The sequence below is a fragment of the Trichosurus vulpecula genome, chromosome 6 (genome assembly GCF_011100635.1).
Source record: "Trichosurus vulpecula isolate mTriVul1 chromosome 6, mTriVul1.pri, whole genome shotgun sequence".
Taxonomy (NCBI): Eukaryota; Metazoa; Chordata; class Mammalia; order Diprotodontia; family Phalangeridae; genus Trichosurus; species Trichosurus vulpecula.
Genome location: NC_050578.1, coordinates 238,390,813 through 238,414,931, shown reverse-complemented (window position 1 = coordinate 238,414,931; position 24,119 = coordinate 238,390,813). Strand labels below are relative to the sequence as shown.

At 37.9% G+C, this 24,119-nt stretch overlaps 1 protein-coding gene across 1 annotated transcript in view; it reads right to left on the bottom strand.

Moving 5' to 3' along the window:
• The window catches only part of BBOX1 (gamma-butyrobetaine hydroxylase 1), a 66,683-nt gene that overhangs the window by 29,134 nt on the left and 13,430 nt on the right, over window positions 1–24,119 (bottom strand). Inside the window, exon 3 of the mRNA XM_036763673.1 lies at window positions 5,826–6,024. Coding sequence (XP_036619568.1) covers window positions 5,826–6,024 — 199 coding nt within the window. The remainder of the gene's footprint in view (window positions 1–5,825; window positions 6,025–24,119) is intronic.

The following is a 24,119-nucleotide window of genomic DNA, read 5'->3' as shown; positions in this document are numbered from 1 at the left end:
TCAGGTAGTGGATGAATGGAGAAATACAAGGCTGAGGCTTGGTAGGGCAAGATCTTTAATAGGATAAGGGGGCAAGGGACTTAAGAAAAGTTCAGAGTAGAGTTGAACTAGTTCACTGAGGGGTCAAGATAGGGAAGGACAGATGTAGCTAGTGCAGGGGTGACTGGAAAAAGTCCAAGAGGTGAATGGATTGGGGCTCCATGTCTTTGATCAGTTTCCTCATCTACAACATGAGAGAATCGGAGTAGATCACTTCTATGGTCCCTTCCAACCCTAAACCTCTGATCTTTTGAACCCAGTCAAGTTGCGTTAGCTTACCGCTACCAATCTTCTTCATGTTAACCCTTGACTACAGTGGTACCTAAATCAAAGTTCTTAAAAGGGGTCTTGAAAGTGAATAATGATAATATTATTAATGAGAGATGAATAATAATAATAATGATAACAATAGTAATAATAAAAATAGTGCCTCCATGTGCCAAACACTATGCTAAGTACTTTGTACAAATATTCCATTTGAGCTTTGCAATGACCCTGGGAGGAAAGTTCTATCATCTGCATTTTACAACTGAGAAAACAGAAAAACAGGTTAAATGATTTGTCCAGAGTCACATAGTTGAGTTTCTTTTCTTTTTTTTTTGATCATAGCTTTTTTAGGTAGTCCAATTATTCTTGTGTTTTCTCTTCCTGATCTATTCTCCAGATCAGTTGTTTTGCTTATGAGATGTTTCATATTCTCTTCTATTTTTTCATTCTTTATATTTTGTTTTATTATTTCTCGATTTCTTATAACTTTGCTGGCTTCCCCTTGCCCAATTCTGATTTTCTTTTTTTTTTTGGAGGGGGGTAGGCAAGGCAATTGGGGTTAAGTGTCCCAAGGTCACACAGCTAGTAAGTATGTCAAGTGTCTGGGGCCAGATTTAAACTCCAGGGCCAGTGCTCTACTCACTGCGCCACCTGGCTGCCCTGCCAGTGAGTTTCTGAGGCTGGATTTGACCTCAGGTCTTCCTGACTTCTTGCCCAGCACTATGCCCTCTCCACCACCTACAATGGAATGGAGAAACAGCCCTTCACTCTTACGACAAGGTACTCCATCATCCATCATGCTATGTCCTTGAGAGGGAAGCATCTAAAAAGAGGCACGTATTATCTTCTTTATGCTGTATGTCATGGCATATAGCATTCTTGGTAGAAGAAAACTTCCTATCCATTTCTTTGGGATCTGTAGGCACATATGAGTTAAGGGAACTTCCTCTTTAAGTGATGGCATATTTTATTTGTCAGAAGATGAATAGCCTCGTTATGAAACAACTAATGTTTGCTCTTTGTTTGTAACAACTGTTGATGGGGTTTGTATTCCATATACTCCTTGGCTATCTCCAGTGTTCTTATTAATGAGATTATTGCCCAGTTTCTGATTTGTTTCTTGCCACATTCAATTTGTGCAAAACTTTCTGTGTATTTTAAATCTGAGATTTATTTGTTATGTTGTTTCTTCCAAGGTGCTGCTAAGGCATCTCAGCTCCTATCATTACAGTGGCTTTGTAATTGGTCTAGAATATTTAATGTAAAAGTTTTAAATGTTAAAAATTATCATACCCTTCCTGAGAGCGTGATGTCAGATAAACTTTTCCAGTTATGAAGTTACTTTACTGCCTCAGTTTCCTTATCTGAAAAATGAGAGTCAGATTATATAGTCTATGAAGTCTCTTCCAGCACTTCTTATTACTACCTTATTTTTATTATGATCCTAAATAAACATGACCCTAAATATAAACTATCATTAACTACTCTAAAATGTTTCACATCTCTTATAACCAGAGATAGGTTCATTAAAACAACCTCGAATTATTACTTCATACCTATCAGGATGGAAAAAGCCACAGTGGATTGGCTGAAGGAAGAAGACATACTATTTCATTGCTGGTAGAACAAAATCTGTGTTTAACAGTTGGGGAATGGCTGAACAAATTATGACTTGTGAATGTGATGGAAAATTACTGGATTGTAAGGAATGACAAATACGAAGAATTTAGAGAGTAAAGAAAACAAGAGCTAAAAGGACAACATGTATAGTGGCTGAAACAATATAAATTAAAAGTCAACATGGAGAGGCAACTTCTCATCAGTTATATAGTCATCTTTATTACTGTACTGCCAAAGTTCAAGGACCCATTTATCTTTTCTGTTAACAAAAAAAATCAAGTCGTTTTCTTGGAGAATGTACTTCGAAAAGTGGTTTGGGTATTGGGAAGGATTTGTAATAGCGAACCAAAATGCATCAAAAATTCATTTAAAAATAAAGTATAATATCCCTGAAGAACAGTTTTGTTTTGTGAGGAAGAAGTCTGGGAAAAGATCGAGACATAAGAATTTAAGAGTTGGAAGAAGGGACCTTGGAAATCACCGAGTCCAGCTCTCTCGTTTTTACAGATGAGAAAAATGAGGCCTGCAGGTGAAATGATGGATTCTAAATAGCCTGGCAACAAAGGGACAGGCTGAGCTGCAGGGCTGGAACTCAGGAGGCCTTTTAATTCCTGGTCTAGTGATTTTTTTCCACTAGATGACTGATTATAGAGTAGGAAATTCTCCTATTAACTGCCAGAGGATGTGGTTCCTTTGGAATTTACTCTGGGACGCATCATTCAAAATTTTGGAATATTCATTGAAGATGGTTGGGTATAAAGAAGCATCGTGTCCTAGGAACATTCCACTTCTGGTTAAGTCATGTCTCCTTTCTGAAATCTCTGGTCTTGTTTTAATCTAATTCTACAAAAAAAGATAGCAAATTATTTCTTCTTTTCCCTCTCTCCCCCCACTCCCTTCCCCGTCCTAGTTCTAAATGTCTCCAGGGATCTGTCGTTATCATCATCATCATCAACCCCACCTTTATTATTATTGGACTATTTATTCAACTCAGTTATTTAATTGCTTTTAATCAGTTACATTCCCTGGAATCATAGGGTCATAGCTTTAAAGCTAGAAGAATGCTCTGAGCTCACCTAGCCCAACACTGTTCTCACAAATGAGGAAACTGAGGAAAAGAGAAGTTAAGTGACTAGTGCAAACTCGTACAGGTTGTACATGGTAGAGTTGAGATCTGAACCCAGGATCTGTGAAATTCTTTCCACTGAACCACACCACTTCCAAAGGAAAGAAAAAGGTGCAAGTCTGTCCCCCCTACCCCAAACATGGTGCTTCAGATCTTAATTGCTCTGGGTGTCATGTTCCTCATTTGTAAAAACAGGGGGTTGTACTAGATTCTAGCTCTCAATTGATGACACTACCATCTATGCATATGCATCAAGTGCTTAGCCCAGTGCCTGGTACACATTAGACAATTAATAAATGCTTCCTGACTGATTCATGTGAAAGCACAGACTTTCTTTCTGCTCTTATTTCTCCCTTACTGGGCAAACATTCATCTTTCTTAAAATAGGGTCTTAGTGACCGTCTCATCTGGTTGTCCAGATAATGAGCTGACAATTTGATGACATCATCTGAGAAACTACAACTGCTGAAAATGACATGTGTTTTGGCCTCTGAGCTACTGTTATTTTGATCTAGTATTTGTACAGTAGCACCTTAAAATTATTTTTAAAGGCATAACAAACTAAAAAGCCACTAAACTATGCCTACCCTCTGGTCTAGTGAAACTATTAGTTGACCTATATTTCTAAAAGATCAAAGAAAAAGACCCATATGTATGTGTGTATATATAATATATATACACATTATATATAATATGTGTGTATGTATATGTGTCTATATATTTGTATGTATATGTGTATGTATATGTATTTATACGTATATGTGTATATATGTACATATATGTATATATGTGTGTACACATATATGTGTACATATATATGTATATATGTATGTGTATATATGTATATATATGTGTATATGTGTGTATATATACACACACACACACACACACACATATATATATATATATATATACACATATATATATATATATCTGCGCAACTCTTTGCGGTAGTCCCAAACTGGAAGCTAAGGGGGATGCCCAGCTATCCAGCTATTGGGGAATGGCAAAACAAATTATGTAATGTGAATGTAATGGAACGTTATGAAGCCACAATTAAAAAAAGCACCTTAAGAAAGGTTCGTTGAATTGAATTGTTATGAACTTAATTGTCTCATCTGATGTTAGGAATGTTTGTACCATTGAGCCGTCTCAAGCCCTTTTGGAAAGAGAGTGAGGTATAAAAATTAAATAATAGGAAGTAACTGAAAGAAAAATAATCCTAGATTTAAAGGCAACAACTTCATAAAAGGTTGAATGTGGAAGACTATAAATACATTTAAACTGTGTCATCCCAGGAAGGAACAGGATGAGGTATCTCTGTGCTGATTACAATGTCCAAGCGCTATTTGCCACCCTTCTTTATTTCTCAATTATTTATTTAATAGTTTACCCCCCTCCCCCCGCAACTGCATGTAAAAACAATTTTTTACATTTTAAAAAAATTATGAGTTCCAAATTCTCTTCCCTCTCCTCCCCCCTCATTGAGAAGGCAAGCCATTTGATATAGGTTATACATGTGCAGATGTGCAAAACACATTTCCCTATTAGTCATGTTGTGAAAGAAAACACAGATCCCCCCAAAAATCCCAAGAAAAATAGAGAATTAAAAAAAAACATGTTTAGATCTACATTCAGACTCCATTAGTTCTTTCTCTGGAGATGTCATCCTTCCTTATTGAAGAACTCTTGGGCCCTTCTTTTAAGCAGCCTCTTTACTCAAAATGAAATGCATTAAATTTCTGATTATTTGCTATGGAGCACAAATATATTGTTTCCATTCACTTAAAACTCACTTATTCCTATTAGTGTTGGTATAGTCAAGTGGTTGGAATGTTGACTTTGGAAAGGGAATTGAATTTGGAATTGGGGGCCCGAGTTGCAGTCCTTACTCTGATACTATCTATGCAGCAATAGGTAAGTCAATTCACCTCTTGAGCTTCAGCTCCTCATTTGTCCAATACATAGATCGGACTAAATGGTTTCCAGGGTCTCTTTCATCTCTAGATATGCGACCTTTTGACTCAGAAAGATTTGGGTTCAAATCCCACTTATGATACTTTGGATCATAGATTTAAAGCCAAAAGGGACCTTAGAAGTCATTGAAGCTGACTCCCTCATTCTATGGATGAATGAACTGAGGCTCAGAAAGAGGGAGTGACCCTGGCAAGTCATTTAACGTCTGAGTTTTAGTTGCCTCATCTGTAAAATGGGCATCATAATAATACCTGCCTCTTGGACTTGTTGGAGGATCAGGTGAGCTACAATACCTAAAGTACTTTTCAAACCTCAAGGCATTATATAAATGTTGGCTGCTTGCTTTTTTCCTCTTCCCAGAATATGTAGGATTTGGTTTACTTCCCCAAAATTACACACACACACACACACACGCGCGCGCGCATATACATACATATATGTGTATATATGTGTGTGTACACACACGTTAAGTTATACTATGTCTCTGTGAAGAGAGAATATCAATGCTGGTGAAATCTGAGTATTTGGAAATAGGACTGGAAAGACTTGATCTTCTTCCACACTCAAGAATGAGCTACTAATTGCTCTTGGCATCTTGTGGCTTTTAAGCTAATTTTTAAAATTTTTCCAGTGGTTACAAAGCTTCCTCTTTGACTGGCTTTCCTCTTATCCAGCTTCCAGCCGGTTATGGAAATTTCTGCCTTAGCATTGACAGCTAAAACAATTCCAGTGAAAGGATTCACCTCTAAGGCAGAGTGGACCAAATGTTATGTATGTTGGTTGAGCTGGGACTCACCCATAAAACGTGAGATACAGGAAGCCAATCCTCTTGCCAAGTTTCGCCACTTCACCTCGTTGCGCAGCCGCTCCGGTTAGCCTCACTATGCCGATTTTCTTAAGAGTGGACAGCCAGTTATAGGCATGTTCATCACTTGTTAAAACATCCTCAAAATCCAGAGTAGGAAGCTGGAGACTTGCGCCCCAATATTGACATTCTGAGGATCAATGAAAGGTAATGTAAAATGTCATGGTTTTGACATTATTATTCATTCATGTTAATAACGGAAAGGCCATCCTAATAAATCAATGAGTCAGCAACCCCACGAAGTGGGTAGCACAATCTGAGGCCCAGATTAACAATGTGACTTTCCTAAAGACTCCCAACTAGTAAAGGACAGAGCAGCGAACTCAAAACTCGCATCTTTGGGCCCCGAGTCTCTTGCTCTTTTTGCTGAGTAGGGGAGGTAAGATGTGCCCAAGTAACTACAAGGTAGAGTACAGAATTGTTATTAGAGATAAAAAATAGATTATTAGGGAACTTCTGAGGAAGAACTTAGCTCTCAAATCTTGGCCTTTCTCAGTGTACACATGGATCCACCAGTTGAACCTAAATAAAATTTATTTGTTATATCCATTATGAGAGAACAACTTGCAGTTGGTTAGTATATCAATGGGACACACCCTCAGCCTCTGTGCTCCTTGTGTGCCTGACATCTGCTCAGAAATATTTCTGAGTATTTCTACTTTATTTACCATCTATCTATTTTATTGCAAAAGGCCTGGTAAAATCAATGGGGATGCCATTTGAAAAATGGGAATGAGAAAGGAAAAGAAAGAACACATGCTTCTCATCAGAACAGGGACAGATCTTTCTCCAGCCTCTTTTTTCTGAGAAAAGGCTTCCTTGGAGCTCAGTGGAAGCTGCCCAGAGTGAGGGTAGAATGAAAACTTGGCCCTGGGACATTAAGATTGCATCTTGGGCTTCAAACCAATGAAGTGGGTTCTTGTTGGCAACATCACTGAAAATAAAGGTTAAATAATGGGAAGCGTGGATGCCTGGCTGCTCCTTCTAATTGAACAGTGCTGAAGTATGAATTATTCAGTACAGTTATTCACTGTAGAAAGATGAAAGTGAAACTGGTGTTTTTTTAAGACCCTTTGAATTGCAAACTAGTGTCTTCCAGAGAAGATAGAAGAGAAAGGAAACCAGACTTTGCCAAGGCAAACAATTCAGATATTAGCAGCCGTACTAAAGAAGGATATTCCACATCATTCACTTTGGTTTCTAGTTCTAATCCACATCTTGTTATAAAGTTAAAACCCACTTTAAGTGGGAGGCTAAGTGTTCAAGATCTCAGAATCAGTATAGTAACCTTTTTTTTTTAAAAAAAAAACTTGTAATCTATGTCATATTAAAATGATCCCCAATTTAGGAATGAATAATAGACTAGCGTCATCCTGTGAGAGATCTTTATTTTTCCAGATCTTCTGGGGAAGGGGAGATAATTATTCCGTCTTTGAAAGGAGCCTGGTAACTCCCTGCATAAAACCAGAGAAAGTTCAAAGGCCACCAGTCCTAGGAGTCTTTCTGTTGTCATGCTGTATAAGAACATCTATAGATGGGGTGCTGGAGCCAGTTTGAACCTAACCAGCTGGAGAGCTGATTGTTAAATTTTCAGTGTGAGAATTTTCAATCTTGGAAATCAGCAAATGTTACAAACCAAGACTTGATTTTGTAGATTGGACAAAATGTTTTTAATGCAGATAAAATTTAAAAGTGTATTGTGTGTACATTTTCCGCTCCCCAACCCAAACTGGTTGTTAAATATTCAACAGCATACCCCTGCTTGCAGAAATGTGTCTGTGTTTGTGTGTATCTGTGCCATATTGAATGACAGTGCATCTTCCCAAGGGAAAATGGAGATTCAATAAACAACAGATTATAGAATATCAGAATTGAAGGGACCATGCAGAGTCTATAATAGACACTCCATTGTATAGTGGAAGAAACTAAGATTTGCTAAAAAAAAATGAATGAATACAGTCCAACCCTCTCATTTTACATCTGAGGAAAGAGTTGGGAGCTTATTCTATCATGGGGGTTCTTAAGGTTCATGAACTTGTTTTTTTAATATTAATAATTATATTTTAGTATTGATTGGTTTCCTTTGTGATCTTTTTCATTTTATTTTGTGCATTTAAAAGCAGTATTTTGAACAGGAGTCCATGGTATGTTTCACCAGCCCATCACAAAAAGGTTAAGAGCCCCTGTTTTTTTTAGGAAGAATCTGATTCTCTTTACAACACAGGATTTAGAGCCGGGAGGGATTTTAAAGTTTACCTAATCCAAATCCCTCATTTTATGAATTGGAAAAAAAACTGAGCCCAAGAGAAATTAACCAGACTGTTCAAAGTCATCATTTGAATTCAGGTCCTCTGACTTAAAATCTTTTCCTTTTCTACTGAATTATTTCTAATGGCATCTTTTAAGTAATTGATGGACTAATCAGCAATGAACTATGGTCAGTTTCTCTTCATCCCCTTCTTTGTTTTTTTTTAGAGTCTTCTTTTCTCTCCCCCTCTCCTTGCCCCTAGTTGAGTATCCTGGCATCAGGAAAATCATTAGTGCTTAGGTTTTGCTCAGGTTTATTTAAAAATAAGAGGAACTTGCCTAGAACTTTGGATGTCTCCTCTATGGAATATTTATGAGGAAAAATGGAGAACTCTGGGATGAGAATCTTAAGAACATTGTTCCAGAGCTAGAAAGAACATAGGAAGGAAGGAAGTGATTTTACTGGGGAGAAGGATAGAGAAGTGCTAATGATGGGGAGAGAGAATATAAAAAGCTTTGTGTTAGAGGTAAGACAAGGAATCCTAAGAGGTAGGAGTGAAGGAGAGCATTTCATGCTTAGGGGTGGTTTGGGTCTGCCTGTGCAAAGGAATGAAACTGGAAGACAGAATACTGAATTTGGAGAACAATAAAATAGACTCACTTATATTGTGTAGTATGTAAGGAATAATGTGAAATAACTTGGAAAGATTGCAAGGGTTTTAAATGCCAGATGAAAGATTTATCCTAGAAGCAACAGGGAACCATTTAAGCTTCTTGAACAGGGAAATGACACAGTCAAATCTCTAGGTGACTCAATCTACCCTTACAGGTTCAGCTATCACTTGTCATGAGCCAAATTTCAAATTTATACTTGAAGTACTGACTTTTCTTGATTTCTGAATCCCAACTGTTTATAGAATATTTCTGTTTGTACTCCCCATCATCAGGTCAAGTCAATTTGCATTCATAAAGCACTTATCAGTTGTTGGGCACTGTGATAAGTTCTAGGAATATAAATACAAGCAGGAAGAAAGACTCCTAACTTACTACATCTAGATCAGAATCACAGAATTGAAGAGCTGGATGGAATCTTGGTGGCCACGTAGCCTGACTTGTCCTTGATGCAAGGGAACTGAATGCCTGAAATGGGTTTAGGCTTCATTGGCCTCATGAATACAGCAAAGAAAAGAGTGTGGTAGACCTGGAGAAGATAATGACTTTGCCCCTTGGCATGAGTTTTGTCTTTGTGCCTTCTCTACATCCCCTGCTCTAGCTCTCATCTATGTGAGGGAATGGAAAAGTTTTTAGAATTGAGAAACTGGGAGACCCTGGACCCTAACAGCCTGTAGCTAGGTGGTGTAATAGCTAGAGTCAGGAAGGCCTGGAGTCAGGAAGACTCATCTTCCTAAGTTCAAATCTGGCCTCAGACACTCGCTGTGTGATCCTGGGCAAATCACTTAAGTCTGGTTGCCTCAGTTTCCTCATCTATAAAATGAGCTGGAGAAGGAAATGGTAAACTACTCCGGTATCTTTGCCAAGGAAACCCCAAATGGGTTTCCCCAATTCATGAAGAGTTGGACATGTCTGAAAAATGACTGAATAAGTGTTCTAAATAGCTTGGTTCCGGGTACAGGGAATCTCTTGCTGAAGCTGAAAAACCAAGACTGAAAGGAATGGATCTCTGTTTTCTCACCTCTAAATTGTGAGGGTTGTAATAGATGATTTGTTCAAAACCCTTTGCTCTCTAAGGCTATCACAATAGGAGCCAGAACACAACCCAAAGGTTTTCCTCTAGATGGCAAGTTCTAAGGCCAATAGAATCTACTGCTATTCTGAATGAGCCATAGAAAGCTTTGGGTCAGAGCCTATTCTTCTCATTGGGAAGACACAGCACTGCAGCAATAGGGAGTAGCTAAATTGGAATCTGGAAGAGGAAAGGAACTTTACATTCCATCTTAAACATCTTAGTCTTTTGAAGTTCCAAGGTAAAGCCAACATGGCAGATTAGAGGCAGCAAATCTTGCTAAACTATTTCAACTTTCCCTTCCAAATAACTTTTAAATAACGCTCATATCAAATTTTAGGATAAGAAAAGCCTAAGAAAACTTAGGAGGTTATCAGGAGAAGTCTGTGGCACTAGGTGGAGGTCCGTCCAGAGTGCATGAACATAGCAGTAGCGGCAACACTGATTGCAGCAGCAGCTTCAGGAGCTCTCAACCCAGAGATGGTCAGGGAGTCACACAACTGGTCAGGAAGAGATTGCCAGGGACCCTCTGCTGACACTGTGTGCAGCTGGTGCTGATTGACAACTCTATTGCCCATACACATTTCTGCTTTATAGTTCTAGGGTGGATAGAAGCACTGGTGGTAAAAAGATGAGGTCAGAGTTGGGAGAGCTGGTTCATCAAATGTGAAAGAATTCACCTAGACCTTCTCTGTAGCCGAGGGGAGCTTTATTGATGCAAAAGCATATGGACCTGAGATTTAGCAAGGAGCTAAACAAAGGTGCTGATGTAGGGAAGGAACCAGACTTATATAGACAAAAAGCTATATAGCCTGTAGGATGATTTTAGGGTGTCTTATGGGGGTTGGGGATTTAGGGATAGGATAAGTCTCACAAGATAAGGACATAAGATAAGGGAGATGGTAAATTTTATGACCCTGGATAGGGGGTGACAAGGAATTTTGTGGTCCAGGATAAGAGGGAAGTTTTATGGTAGCTTAAGATAGACAAGAGACACCAGGGCACCTTCAGATTAGAAAGAAAACTAGGAGCTCCACAAAGTCAGCTATTAATTTTAGCTCTTAGGGCACTGTTTGTATCCACATCACAATCACTAGGAAACAGGGGCCCTGGTCACAGTTCTAAGGCAAAGAGGAGCCTTACAGCTTGTAGCTGCAGAAGAGCAGGGGACCTCGCCACAGGTCCAGGACCAAGAGGAGTTCTAATTGCAGGGGATCAGGGGCCCTTCCTGGGTAAATACTTCAGTGCCGACCAATACCATACCTCTCATACAGATCCCCAGATCTCACCAACTCAGAAGCATTGAAAACTGGCAGAACCCAGAAGCAGCTCTGAAAACAGCAGCACGAAAAAAGCTTGAAGCTTGGGACAGTGCCTCCCCTCCTGCAGGTGAGCAGAGCCCAACTTTAACATAAAGTTCAAAGTCAAGAAATAGGCTGGAAAATGAGCAAAAAACAAACAAGAAGAATTTGACCATAAAAACCTACAGTGGTAGGTAAAACCAAGACGCAAATGCAGAAGAAGCTAATAATGTGAAAATAGATAAAAGCAAAGCCTCAAAGAAAAATGCTAATTGGACACAAACCTGCAAGAATTCCTGGAAGGATTAAAGAAAGCGATAAGAGTGGTAGAGGAAAATTTGGAAAGAGAAATGAGAGTAGTGCAAGGAAGTTACCAAAAGAGAATTAACAGCATGGTAAAAGAGGCACAAAAAATCATTGAAGAAAATAACTCTTTAAAAAGAAGAATAGGCCAAATGGGAAAAGAGACATAAAAGCTAACTGAAGAAAATAATCCTGTAAAAATTAGAATTGGGCAAGTGGAAGCTAATGACTCCATGAGATATCAAGAAACAATAAAACAAAGTCAAAAGTATGACAAAATACGAGAAAATGTGAAATATTTCATTGGGAAAACAACTGACCTGTAAAAATCGATTGAGGAGAGATAATTTAAAAATTATTGGATTACTTGAAAACTTAGATCAGAGAAACAGCCTAAACACCATATTTCAAAAATTTATCAAGGACAACTGTTGTGATATCTTAGAGGGTAAAGCAGAAATGAAAAGAATTCAGTGATCATCTCCTGAAAGAGATCCCCAAATGAAACTTCCTAGGAATATTAAGTTCCAGAGCTCCCAAGTCAACAAGAAAACATTGCAAGCAGCCAGAAAGCAACAAATTCAGTTATTGTGGAGTCACAGGATCACACAAGATTGAGCACCTTCCACATCGAAGGACCAAAGGACTTGGAATATGATATTCTGGAAGTCAAGCAGCTAGGATTACAACCAAGAATAACCTACTTAGCAAAACTAAACTTAATCCTTCAGGGGAAAATAGTTTTTTAATGAAATGGAGAACTTTCAAGCACTCCTGATGAAAAGACCAGAGCTTAATAGAAAATCTAACATTCAAACATTAGACTCAAGAGAAGCCTAAAAAGATAAACATGAAAGAGTAATTGTAAGGGATTCAATGGGTTAAGCTGTTTCCATCCCTATATGGGAAGATGATACTTGTATTTCCTAAGAATTTTATCATTATCAGGGCAATTAAAATGAGTTTACATAGACAGAGAGCATGGGTCTGAGTAGATAATGTTGGAATGATTTAAAAAAAATGAAGGGATGAGAAAGAGGGAACTACTGAGAGAAGGGAGGGGTAGAATTGGGAAAATTATTTCACATAAAAGGAGGCACACAAGGAAGAGCTCTTACAGTGGAGGGAGAAATGGGGGGAGGAGACATGGGCAATGCTTGAACCTCACTCTTATTGGAATTGGTTCAAACAGGGAAGAATACACATATGTATATATATTACATATATATGTATACATATACACATATACACAATTCAATTGTGTATAGAACTATATCTTACCCACTAGGGAAATAAGAGGAAAAGGGACAAGAGAAAGGGGAGGATGCTAAAAGAGAGGATGAATTAAGGGAGTCAGTGGTTAGAAACAAAATAGACTTTTGAGGAAGGACGGGATAAAGAGAGAAGATGAAGAAGACAGGATGGAGGGAAATACAGAGATAGTAAAGCAAAACTGTGAATGTGAATGGTATTAGCTCACCCATAAAATGAAAGCAGATAGCAGAATGGATTAGAAACCAGAATCTAAAAATATTTTGTTTACAAGAAACATACTTGAAACAGATGCAGAGTTAAAATAAAGGGCCAGAACATAATCTAATATGTTTTAGCTGAAGTTAAAAAAAAAAGGCAACAGTAGCAATCATGATCTCAGACAAAGCAAAAGCAAAAATAAACTTAATGAAAAGGTAATCAGGGTACCATAGACAATAAAGTAAATAAAAAAATTTTATAGCAAGTTTTTTTTTCTGATAATGGTCTCATTTTTCAAATGTGTACTCAGTACAGTACTATGTCAAATTTATAAAAATTGCTATTCCCCAATTGATAAAGTCAAAGGATATAAATAGGCAATTTTCAGAAGAAGAAATCAAAGATATTTATGGCTATAGGAAGAAATGTTCCATATCACTATTGATTAGAGAAAAGCTAATTAAAACAACTCTGAGGTACCACCTTATACCTATCAGAAATGACAAACACTGGAGGTGATGAGGGAAAATAGGTCCACTAATTCAATGTTGGTGGAGTAGTGAACTGGTCTAACCATTCTGGAAAACAGTTTGTAACTATGCCCAAAAGGCATACCCTTTGACCCTCCAGTGCCACTAATAGGTCTGTATAAAAGAAATAGGAAAAGCACTAATGTGTACAAAAATATTTATAGCAGCTTTTATTGTGTCTTAGCAAAAAATTGGAAATTGAGAGGAAGCTCATCAATTGAGGAATGGCTGAACAAGTTATGATTGTGATGGAGTACTATTATTCTATAAGAAGTAACAAGGGGGGTCATTTCAAGAAAAAAACAGCAACAACAACATGGCAAGATCTATATCAACTGATGCAAAGTGAAGTGAGAAGAACTAGGATGTCATTGTTCCCAGTAACAACAATGTTGTAATGACAATCAACGGTGAAAGACTTGGCTATGTTGATCCATATGATGATCCAAGACAATTTCAAAGGACTCAATGACAAAAAATGCTATTTGCCTCCAGAGAGAGAAATGATAGACTGAGTGTAAATTGAAGTATAATTTTCTCACTTCATTTTTCTTGCTGTTTTTGAAATATGGTTAATATGGAAATATGTTTTGCATGATTTCACAAGCATAATTGATATCATGTTGCTTGCTTGCCTCCTCAGTGGGTGGGGGAGGGAGCGAGGGAGAGAGAGAAAGAGAGAATGAATTAGGAACTCAAAATTTAAAAGGAAAAGAATGTTAAAAACAATTAAATAGTAAATTAAAAAAAAACTTCTTGCTGTTTTCCAGAGTATATTACACATAGGTTAGTTGATTATACATAGAATTTCAAGTTAGAAGACAGCTTGCATTTAGTCTAGACCTCTCACTTTACAGATGAAGAAACTGAAGCCCAATGTGAAGTGACTTGCCTAAGGTCATCCAAGTAGTAAGCAACAGAGCAAAGGATTTGAACTCAAGTCGCATGACTCCAAATCCAGTACTTTTTCCAGCCTCAGCTGCTTACTAGTTGTGCGATCCTGCGCAAGCCACTTAACCTCTGTTTGCCCTAGTTTCCCCAACTCTAAAGTGGGTATAATAATAGTGTTTACCTCCTAGGGTCGTTGTGAGGGTCAAACAAGTTATTATCCTATGAGATAAAGTACTTAGCACAGTGCCTGGTGCATATTGGGTGCTCTGTCAATATGTATTTCCTTCTTTCTACAATGTCTACACTGTCTTCTACTTCTCTGTTATGTCTAGGCGTAGGGGATCTGGTCTAGTGTGTAATGGATAGGCAGAATTTGTTGATTGAGGAAGAAAAAAAGGTTACTTTTTCTTAAAGTAAAAATTTCATTTCAATGTACTTGTTTTTAAGGTGTCAAAATGGAATTAGCATTCATTAAGATAATTTTTCCAAAGGGTTTTTTCATTTTCCCTAAAGATGGGGATAAGAGAAATATAGAAGGAGGGAGAAAACCCTCCCAGATTGGGAGTCAGGATGGTGATGCAACAAGCACCCTCATACCATAAGCAACAAATTATTGTGGATTCCATCCAGAACATTTTTGTCTAACGAGATCTGAGTAGAACTATCAGCAGTTTTGACAGTATTTGAACAAGCCGATGAAGAGTAAACATTCCAGTTTTGTAAGTCTGTCCAACCCTGTGAGCTTAATAAGGCTTGTTGTAAAGGCAGGAGCTGTGCTGACTTGTCTTTAAAGGACAAGGGAGGAATGAGTGTTTTAAAGCCTTAAAATCTTCAATTACAAAACATTATTTAGACACAAAGCCACAACCAATATCCTATCCCTACTGATTTTTCTTAGTGGGGTTGACAAGGCACACAGCCCATGGTAACTTTGGCTAACCCTAATTATCTTTCTTCTAAAGTTGAGAGAGCCCAATGTTTGACACACTTTAGACTGTGGGAAATCAGGATTTAGTTGTTTATGTGTCCGTATTCCTCAAGATCTGCCACCAATTTTTCTTTTGGGTGGCCCTCGTTGTCTCCATCATTGTTTCTATTCCAAATGAGCTTCATAACCATGAGGCCAGCCAGCTTTCTCCAGAAAAAGATATCTCCGCTTGGTGGAGATGTTCATATCATGCCAACATTTTTTTAGCCACTCCTGGGATTGCTCAATCCATTTTAAATCACTTGTCAGGCTATAGAATCTGTTATCGATGGAAAAGACCCAGATGGTGATAAATACCTTGGATGTTGACTGATCACTAGGCAATAACATTGTCCAACTTCAAATTGGAAGAGAATTTCAGCATATAGGCATAAAAAAGAAACCACCATTTATTTTTATCTAAGGTTATAAATAAATGAAATATAACTGACAACTTAGATTGAATACAGATAGTGGCTTCGATTTTATCAAGCCTGAAACTTAATAATAGATTCATGGAATTTTAGAGCTGGCATGAATCTTAGAGATCACAGGATCAATCTGTCATTCATTTTAGTATGTTGGGTTCCCTAGGACTTTTGACATTCTATATAGTCAACAAGCCAACCGATTTCTTTTTGTCTGGTTAGCAACCCATGCCAATTAGGGCAAGGACAAGGGGTGATGCTGTGGAAAGGACAGTCTGTCTGAGGCTCTGAATATGAAGTTCTGGGTGTCCTGGCGCCAACACTGTATGACCTTGAGTAAATTACCTCCTTTCTGTAAGACTTAATTTCCTCTTCTCTGGAAAAGGGATAGTAGTGTTTATTGTTAACCTATCCCATGGGAGTCTAGTGAGAAGCAGAGATGATTCCAGTTATTTACTTTGTAAATGTAACCTATTAAAGGAGAGTAAACAGGATCACAAGATTTAGAGCTGGAAGGGACCGAAGAGGCCACAGAGTCCAATCCCCTCATTTTGCAAATAAGAAAACAAAGTTACTTCTAGAGAGGTTAAGCAGTTTGCATGGTCACACAGCTTGAAAATTTCTAAGGCAAGATTTGAACTCAGATCTTCCTAACTCCAAGCCCACTATACCACATAGCTAATTAGAAGCATGTAATAATAAAGTATTATTTTGTTATTAATTATTATTAATTTAATTAATAATATTATTAATTTGTTATTATTTTACCCACACAGGTTGGTTAGTGTTTATCTGGTCTCTTAATAGCATAAAATCTTGTGAATATTATCTCTTTAGTCTTAAGGAACACTGGGAGAGAGCATGGCTGGATCAGTGTACACCAATCACCACTACTGAAAACAAATGGGTCTAAATTGGTGTGCATAGAGTTCTATGCGTGCCTATGGCCTTACTGATGCAAAGGGTGACATTTCATATTAGACATTTAAGTGACTCCATGGATAGACGACAGAACTTGGAGTTAGGAAAACCTGAGTTGGAATTTGGCCTCACATTTCCCAGTTGTATGAACTCGGTCAAGCTACTTAATCTCTATCTGCCTCAGTTTCCTCATTTGTTAACTGGGGATATAAATAGTTCCTATCTCATAGCATTGTCGAGAGGATCAACTGGGTTAAACTATACCAAGTGCTTGTGAACTTTAAGCACGTGCTATTACTGTCTTTGCTAGACTTACTGAAGAATAACAAATAAATGAAACCTGATATTTGGCATGGCATGATGGATAGTGTTGGACTAGATGTTGGAAAGATATGGGTCTTATTCCCAATACAGACACCAGCTGAGTGACCCCGAGCTTGATATTAAAACAGCCTCAGTTTTCCTCACCTGTAAGATGGGGCGTTAAAATAACATTTGCTGTGCAGGACTGTTGAAGGATCACAGGAAAGGATGTATATAAAGCACCCTGTACATGTTTAAGTCCTGGATATATGTGATTTGTTATTTTTCTTATATATAGTTGAATGTTCAGTCTAATAATAGCTAGCATTAGTGGAGTGCTTTGAGATTTGCAAAGCGCTTTACCTATAATATCTCATTTTATCCATATTACAACTCTGGGAGGCAGGTGCTATTATTATCTTCATTTTATAGCTGAGGAACCTGAGACTTAGAGGAGTTAAGTGACTTTCCCAGGGTCACATAGCCGAAGTGTGAGGTAGGATTTGAACTCTGATCTTTGTGACTCTAAGTATAGCATTCTAGCCACTGTGCCAAGTGTCTGTCTAGTATAGAAAATCAGGACTTGTCTGCTAAATGTGAATACCAAGACTTTGACCTATTTTGGCTGCTTAATTTCTTTGATGTTCTATTTGAATCCCTAGAACTCTGATGGTTCTCTATAAGAGGCTCCTGGGAGACAAAATATAACCGAAATCTGTCCGTCAAAATGTTATCATTGACCTCTTAATTTCAATGCCATTTTAAAAAATCTTCATTGAACTTTTGGGAACTTGTGACCAAGAGTTGACTACTCCCTCTTTTGGTTTCCATCACTCTGCTCCTCTCCTGTTCTCTTTGTACCTGTCCAAGTCCACCTTCTCATCAGACCTCTTTGGTCTCCTAAGCATGGCTGATCTTCAAGTCTCTTCTCTCTGTTCTTTCTCTTGCTGATCTCATCTACTCCCATTGGTGGCATCATCATTATCTCTTGGCATATGACTCTTCTATCTATGCACCTAGCTCTAATTTCTCTTCAATTTTAGTCTTACTTTGTTAGCCACCTGGGTGTCCTCTGTGCACCTCAAATTCAGCACATTAAACATTTCAGTCTACCCCTTCTCTAAACTACCTGGTCTCTGTTGAGGTCACTCTACCCCATTCCTATCCAAGGTATCTAGATTTATAACCTTAACATTTTCTTTGATGCCTTCACATCACCTCTAATATCTTTCTTTTCTATTCATTGCCATGGCCGTGACCAAACTATTGTATCTCTTAATTGGTCTCTCTGCTTCTAGTCTTTCCTTGTTTAGTTTTTCCTTCACATGATTTTCAAATAATCTTCTTACAGCGCAAGTCTGATCATATCATGACTCTCATCATAAACCTTTAGTCCTTCCTTACTGCCCCCCAAATTAAGCAGAAACTCCTTCAAAGCCCCATTTTCAGGTCCACTGCAACTTATTTCCAATATATCTTTCCAGTCTTATTTTGAATGACTTTTCCTTTACACACTCTGTAATCCAGCCAAACTCTTCTATATGTTGCCTCCTCACCCAGATAACACCATCTCCTACCTCCATGCTTTTGTATAAGCTATTCTTCATTCCTGCAATGACCTCTATCCTTAGTTATGCTTCCCAGGATCCTTGTCTTCCTTCAAGAAAGGCCAAGATACATCTTCTTCCATAGCCTTTAGTGCTCCCTCTTCTCACACATTCCTGGATCTCACTATCTGATTCTTCCTTTACTCTCTCATACTTACTTTGTTTGTTACATCTTAGGAAATTAGGTTCCTAAGTTTAGAACTACAAGGAATCTTACAAGCCACATAATCCAGCACGGTCAGGTTAAGTGACTTGTCTAGGATCATGCAGTAAGTGTCTCAACAGGGATTTGAACCTAGGTCTTCCAGACTCCAAGTACAGTGCTTTACCTACTATGCAGTTAAAATAAGATGAGAGGATCTTTCATTATGGTATCAGAGCTAGAAGGGCCTTTAGAGATTATTTTAGTTCATCCCATTCACTTCAGAGTTGAGGAAACTTAGTCTCCCAGAGGTGAAATAACTTGGCTAAATCATACAGAGAATCCATTTCGTGCTTGTCCCTGGATTCCCTGAATTTAATGCAGTGCTTCGCACAGACTAAGTGTCTGACAAATATTTGTTGGATTTGATGTTGGAATTGAGAAAGCTTTTATTTCATCATGCTTGAATCTGGGCATTTAATGATAAATACCACTTAGGGGAGGGAATTTCAATGTAGAAAACCCCTCAACACAAGCAGGTTTCACTGCACAAGATTATACGCAATGCTGACGCTTGTCATTTCTAAAATGAATAGTGCTTCGACACAGTTAACAGTCAAGCAGCTTTTTCCTTTGTTAACATGTGTCTGTATTTTGGGTAGCCCATTCATTTGAGCCATTTGGTTTTGCTTAAGACTGCTCTTATTTCACAGGAAGTTTCATTGACTTGAGTCTTATGCAATTTTAAAGTCAGATTAAAAAAGAAACACATTCACATAAATGTAAATATTTAAACATTTGACAATCCAAAAGAAGGTGTGCGTGGGGTACAAACTATGCATGATTGGGTACAATTGCTATTTATATTTCTGCTCATTTTCCTTTTAAGACCACACAAGAGAAATAACTTTTCTCTTTAAATATAGACAAAATCAGATTTTCCAAGCATGGTAGAAGGGAAAGAACACTGAATTTGAGCACCAGATCTGCCACTCACTATGTTATGTAATTTAGCGTTAACTCCTCAGGGACTCATTTTTCTCATGGGTAAAAGGAAGAGGTTGGACTAACAGGAATAGTAATAGCTCACATTTATATCATGTGTTAGTTTTGCAAAACATTTTGCCTTGTTATTTTGTTTGAATCTCACAAAACATCCCCATTTTATAGAAGAGGGAATAGCTTCAGAGAAATTGAATTATCTTGGGTCACAAAGATAAACAAGTGTCTGAGATAGGATTCAAACCCAGATTTTTGAGAGTCTGAGTCCAGATTTGAACTCAGGTTCTCCTGACCTGAGGGTGAGCCTGCCTTTCCTCATGTCCCTCTTTAGATGAGTGATGTTCAAACTTTTTTGGCCACATACTCTATCAGCAAAAATTGGGTGTGCATACCACTATTTACTTCTAAGTTGTGTCTATAGAACTACTGTCACTGATTATGTATATTGTAGAACTGATACAAAGGATAAGGAGAAGATAAAATGATTGGCCCTTACATCAGTAGGGAGCCAATGTCCTGGTCTTACAGAAAGGTAGTAGTGAATAAAGTGCTTCACAACTCTATTGTCCTGTTCATCAGGAATAGGTGCTATGCCACCACCGTCACTAGAGATACCTTATTGAGATTATGCTTTCCTGACTTACCAGACTAAGGGAATGGTGACCGTGATCTTGAAATTCTGCCAAGGTGGCAAATTCCCAACCACTACTGCCCCATTGAAGCTTTCTGGCATAAATAAACTCTGGAGAAGTCAGGATCCCAGCACATGTGCCCGAATGGAAGCTATTCATGCAGTCTTTTATTTCAAATTTCATTTTCAAAGAAACAGCTCTGGGACAAATCAATTACCAAATTCATTAAGATTGTCAAAGAATGAAAAAAACAACCCAATGGTTGGGAAGAAATAAAATCACACTTCATTAAACTGCCCTTGCAAAAAACAAAACAAAACAAAACATGATGCTGACTGTGTTACTCAATATTATTCTCTCCAAAAACTTAGAAACTGAAAATAAAAAATAAAAAGACAATTTTCCTTTTTACCCTAAATGGAAAACTTGAATGAAAACACACTTGACTATAATAAGTCATATGTCAAGAGAATGCATTCAAAACAAATTTAACTTTCACATTTGGGCATTGGAATATAAATAGGGTAGCAAATTACAGAACATTTAAGGTATGACCCATTCTTTCTAATTTACCTTGTGGCCTTACTAGTAAATACTTCCTTGGACATATGCTTCACACATCATAAAATTTATTCACATACTGTGCTGGCTGTCAAGGAGCCATTTGTTGGGATCATGTCCGAGGGTTCGGTGTCTTGTCACACTCCTGGGCCTTAAGTTTCATTTCAAAAGGTAAGGACCCCCAAATCTTCTTTAGAGAAAGCCTTAGAAGAGCATGACATTGGAGTGAAATGTATTATTTCAGAAGCTTAGGAACTTCAGCCCACCTGCTGTGAACTGTTCCTTTGGCTATGAGACCAGCCCATCTAATGGGCAGAAGAAGGGCCAATTGTTCTGTATCATTTCCTGTAAATAACTTCTCTGGGCCATGCCCAGGAACCAAAAAAATGGCAAATAGGAATGCCCAGGAAACAAAAAAGCAAAATAAGAATGAACCAAAGATCTTTGCTGAGTAAAAGAACTCTTACTCAGGTTAAAGGACTTTGGCACATTTTTCTAGTTAAGAATGGACTTGTCCCCCCAACTTAAACCTCAATTTCTCGATTACTATTCTTCTAATAAAAGGCCTGGCCTATAGCTTAATCTTATATTTTAAGGGAAAAAAAGGCAAATCCAAAATTTCTCTTTGTAATAGATATGCTTCAACCTGTTTTGGGGTGTGTGTGTGTGTGTGTGTGTGTGTGTGTGTGTGTGTGTGTGTGTGTAAATGGGAGTATGGTGGAAAGGTTGCCACTTATCACTGTGACCTTGGACTTTGCCTCTCTGAGACTCAGTTTTCTTATCCATAAAATGACTAGTCCAGGAATTCTTAACTTCTTTTGTGAGTTAGTCTGGTAAAACCTAAGGATATCTGAGAATCATGTTTTTAAACGCATAAAAGAAAATACACGCTACTTTTCTTCTTAAGCAAATGCTTAATAAATTGTTGAATTCATGGATGAGTAATGGCTAGAAAAGCACAAAACAATGTGTACAATGTGTACAAAAAACAATGTTAAAAAACTATGGACCCCAGTGGGATTCCACATTTTTACTCTAATAAATACACATTCTATAATAATAGGAAGGGAATATCTATCTTCTTTTCTATCATCATCAAAAACATTTTGCAAGAATATGGAAAATGGTTGGCAAATGGTGGTTGTAAATTATGTGTAACAGAACAGGAAAAAAGAAGGTCCTGTTAGGCCAAGGAAGCTTAAGCACTGTCTTCCTAATTATTTCACTTGGATTTTGGTTTAAACCAACACAATGAATGCCCTCATCGCTATACAAATGGACAATTGTTTTTAAAAGGTGGTCCACATTTCACAAAGGAAACTAATGATATGGAAATACAATTTTAAAAATATTTTTAGAGAAAGTTCATGGACCCCAGGTTAAGAATCTCTGGACTCAATGATCAGTGATCACCTACTCTACTTCCATGTTTACAAATCAAAAAATCAACAAGTATTCATGACGTGCCTTTGTTGTTTAGTTATTTCAGTAATGTCTGACTTCTTGAGACTTTATTTGGGTTTTTTTTTGGCAGAGATGCTGGAATGGTTTGCCATTTCCTTCTCCAGCTCATTTTGCAGATGAGCAAGCTGAGGCAAATAGGTTTAAGTGACTTGTCCAGGGTCACGTAGCTAATGTCTGAGGTTGTATTTGAACTCATGAAGATGAGTCTTCCTGATTCCAAGCCCAGTGCTCTATCCACTATGCCATCTAGCTGCCCATAAAATGCCTACTATGTCCCAGGCCCTGTGATATAAAAGCAGATAGGGAGGCAACCTGAAAGAAATTTCAGCTACGCATCAGAAGTCTAGAGACTAATGCTATTTTACAGGGACTCCAAGAAAGAAAATGATTCAATGCATCCTTCAGGAACCACATTCCAAATTCCTTCATATGGCATTCAAATACTTCCCAGTCCAGTCTTAATCTGTTTTTCCAGTCTTATTTCCTGCTTCTTCCCTTCACACAGCCTATGCCATAGAAAATTTGGATCCCTTGCTGTTCTCCAAACATGGCCAGTGGATTCCTTTCTGTTTGTGTCTTCAGGTTATTTTCCCTGTTTAGAATATCCTTCTCCTCTAGGCCCAACTAACCTCTTCCTACCCATCCTTCTAAGTCCACTTCAGATGCCATCCTTTCTGTTTATGTGTCCTGGATCCTTCTAGCAAGGACCAGTTGTTCAGCCCTCCAACATAGGACTTTATGTCTCTCCAGTATTGTATTTTCACATTCTTCCTTCTATTTAGCAAATCAATAAACATTTATTAAGCACCTAGTATGTGCCAGGCATTGTGCTCCTCATTGGGGATATAGAAAGTGTGTATACTACTTAAGTGAACCAAATATGTATGAAGCAAAATTAAACAAATATTTATTAAGCTCACACTACGTGTACATAGTGCAAGGCACTACAGGAATACAAAGATAAACCCAACACAGATCCTGTTCTCAGGGTACTTACAATATAAGAATTTAGGGGAAAAATAGGCAGTTAGATGGGGCAATGGAAGGACTATGATTAAGGATACGATTTTTTCCATTTAAATCTTTATTTTTCAATGAACTATATATAGCCTCATCTCTCTGATATTAACGTAGGAAGGGCAGCTGATAGAATGCTGAGCCTGGAGTCAGGAAGACCTAAGTTCAAATCCAGCTTTAGTTTTACTTCTTTACTATTTAGTAGCTGTGTGACTCTGGGCAAGTCACTTAACTTCTGTCTGCCTCAGTTTCTTCATCTATCAAAGGGGATAATAATAGCATCCGTATCCCAGGATTGTTGTGAGGATCAAGTGAGATGATATTAGTAGAGTTATTGTGGAAATCTTAAAATATTATATAAATGCTAGATCTTATTAAAAAATAAGAACAAACTATGATACGTGAGAAGCATCGGCAATAGGAAGATTAATCTGACAGAGGTGAAGCGAGTGGCCAGGGTCACCTGGCCAGTATATGTTGGGGGGGGGGGGGCCTGAGCCTAAGTCTCTGTGATGCCAAAACCAACTCTCTTGCCCTTACCTCATACTACTTTTCTTCTTAATCAAATGCTTAATAAATTGTTGAATTCATGGACGAATGATGACTAGAAAAGCACAAAAAGAATGTAAATAAACTATGGACCTCAGTGAGACTCCACATTTTTACTCTAATAAATACACATTCTATGCTAA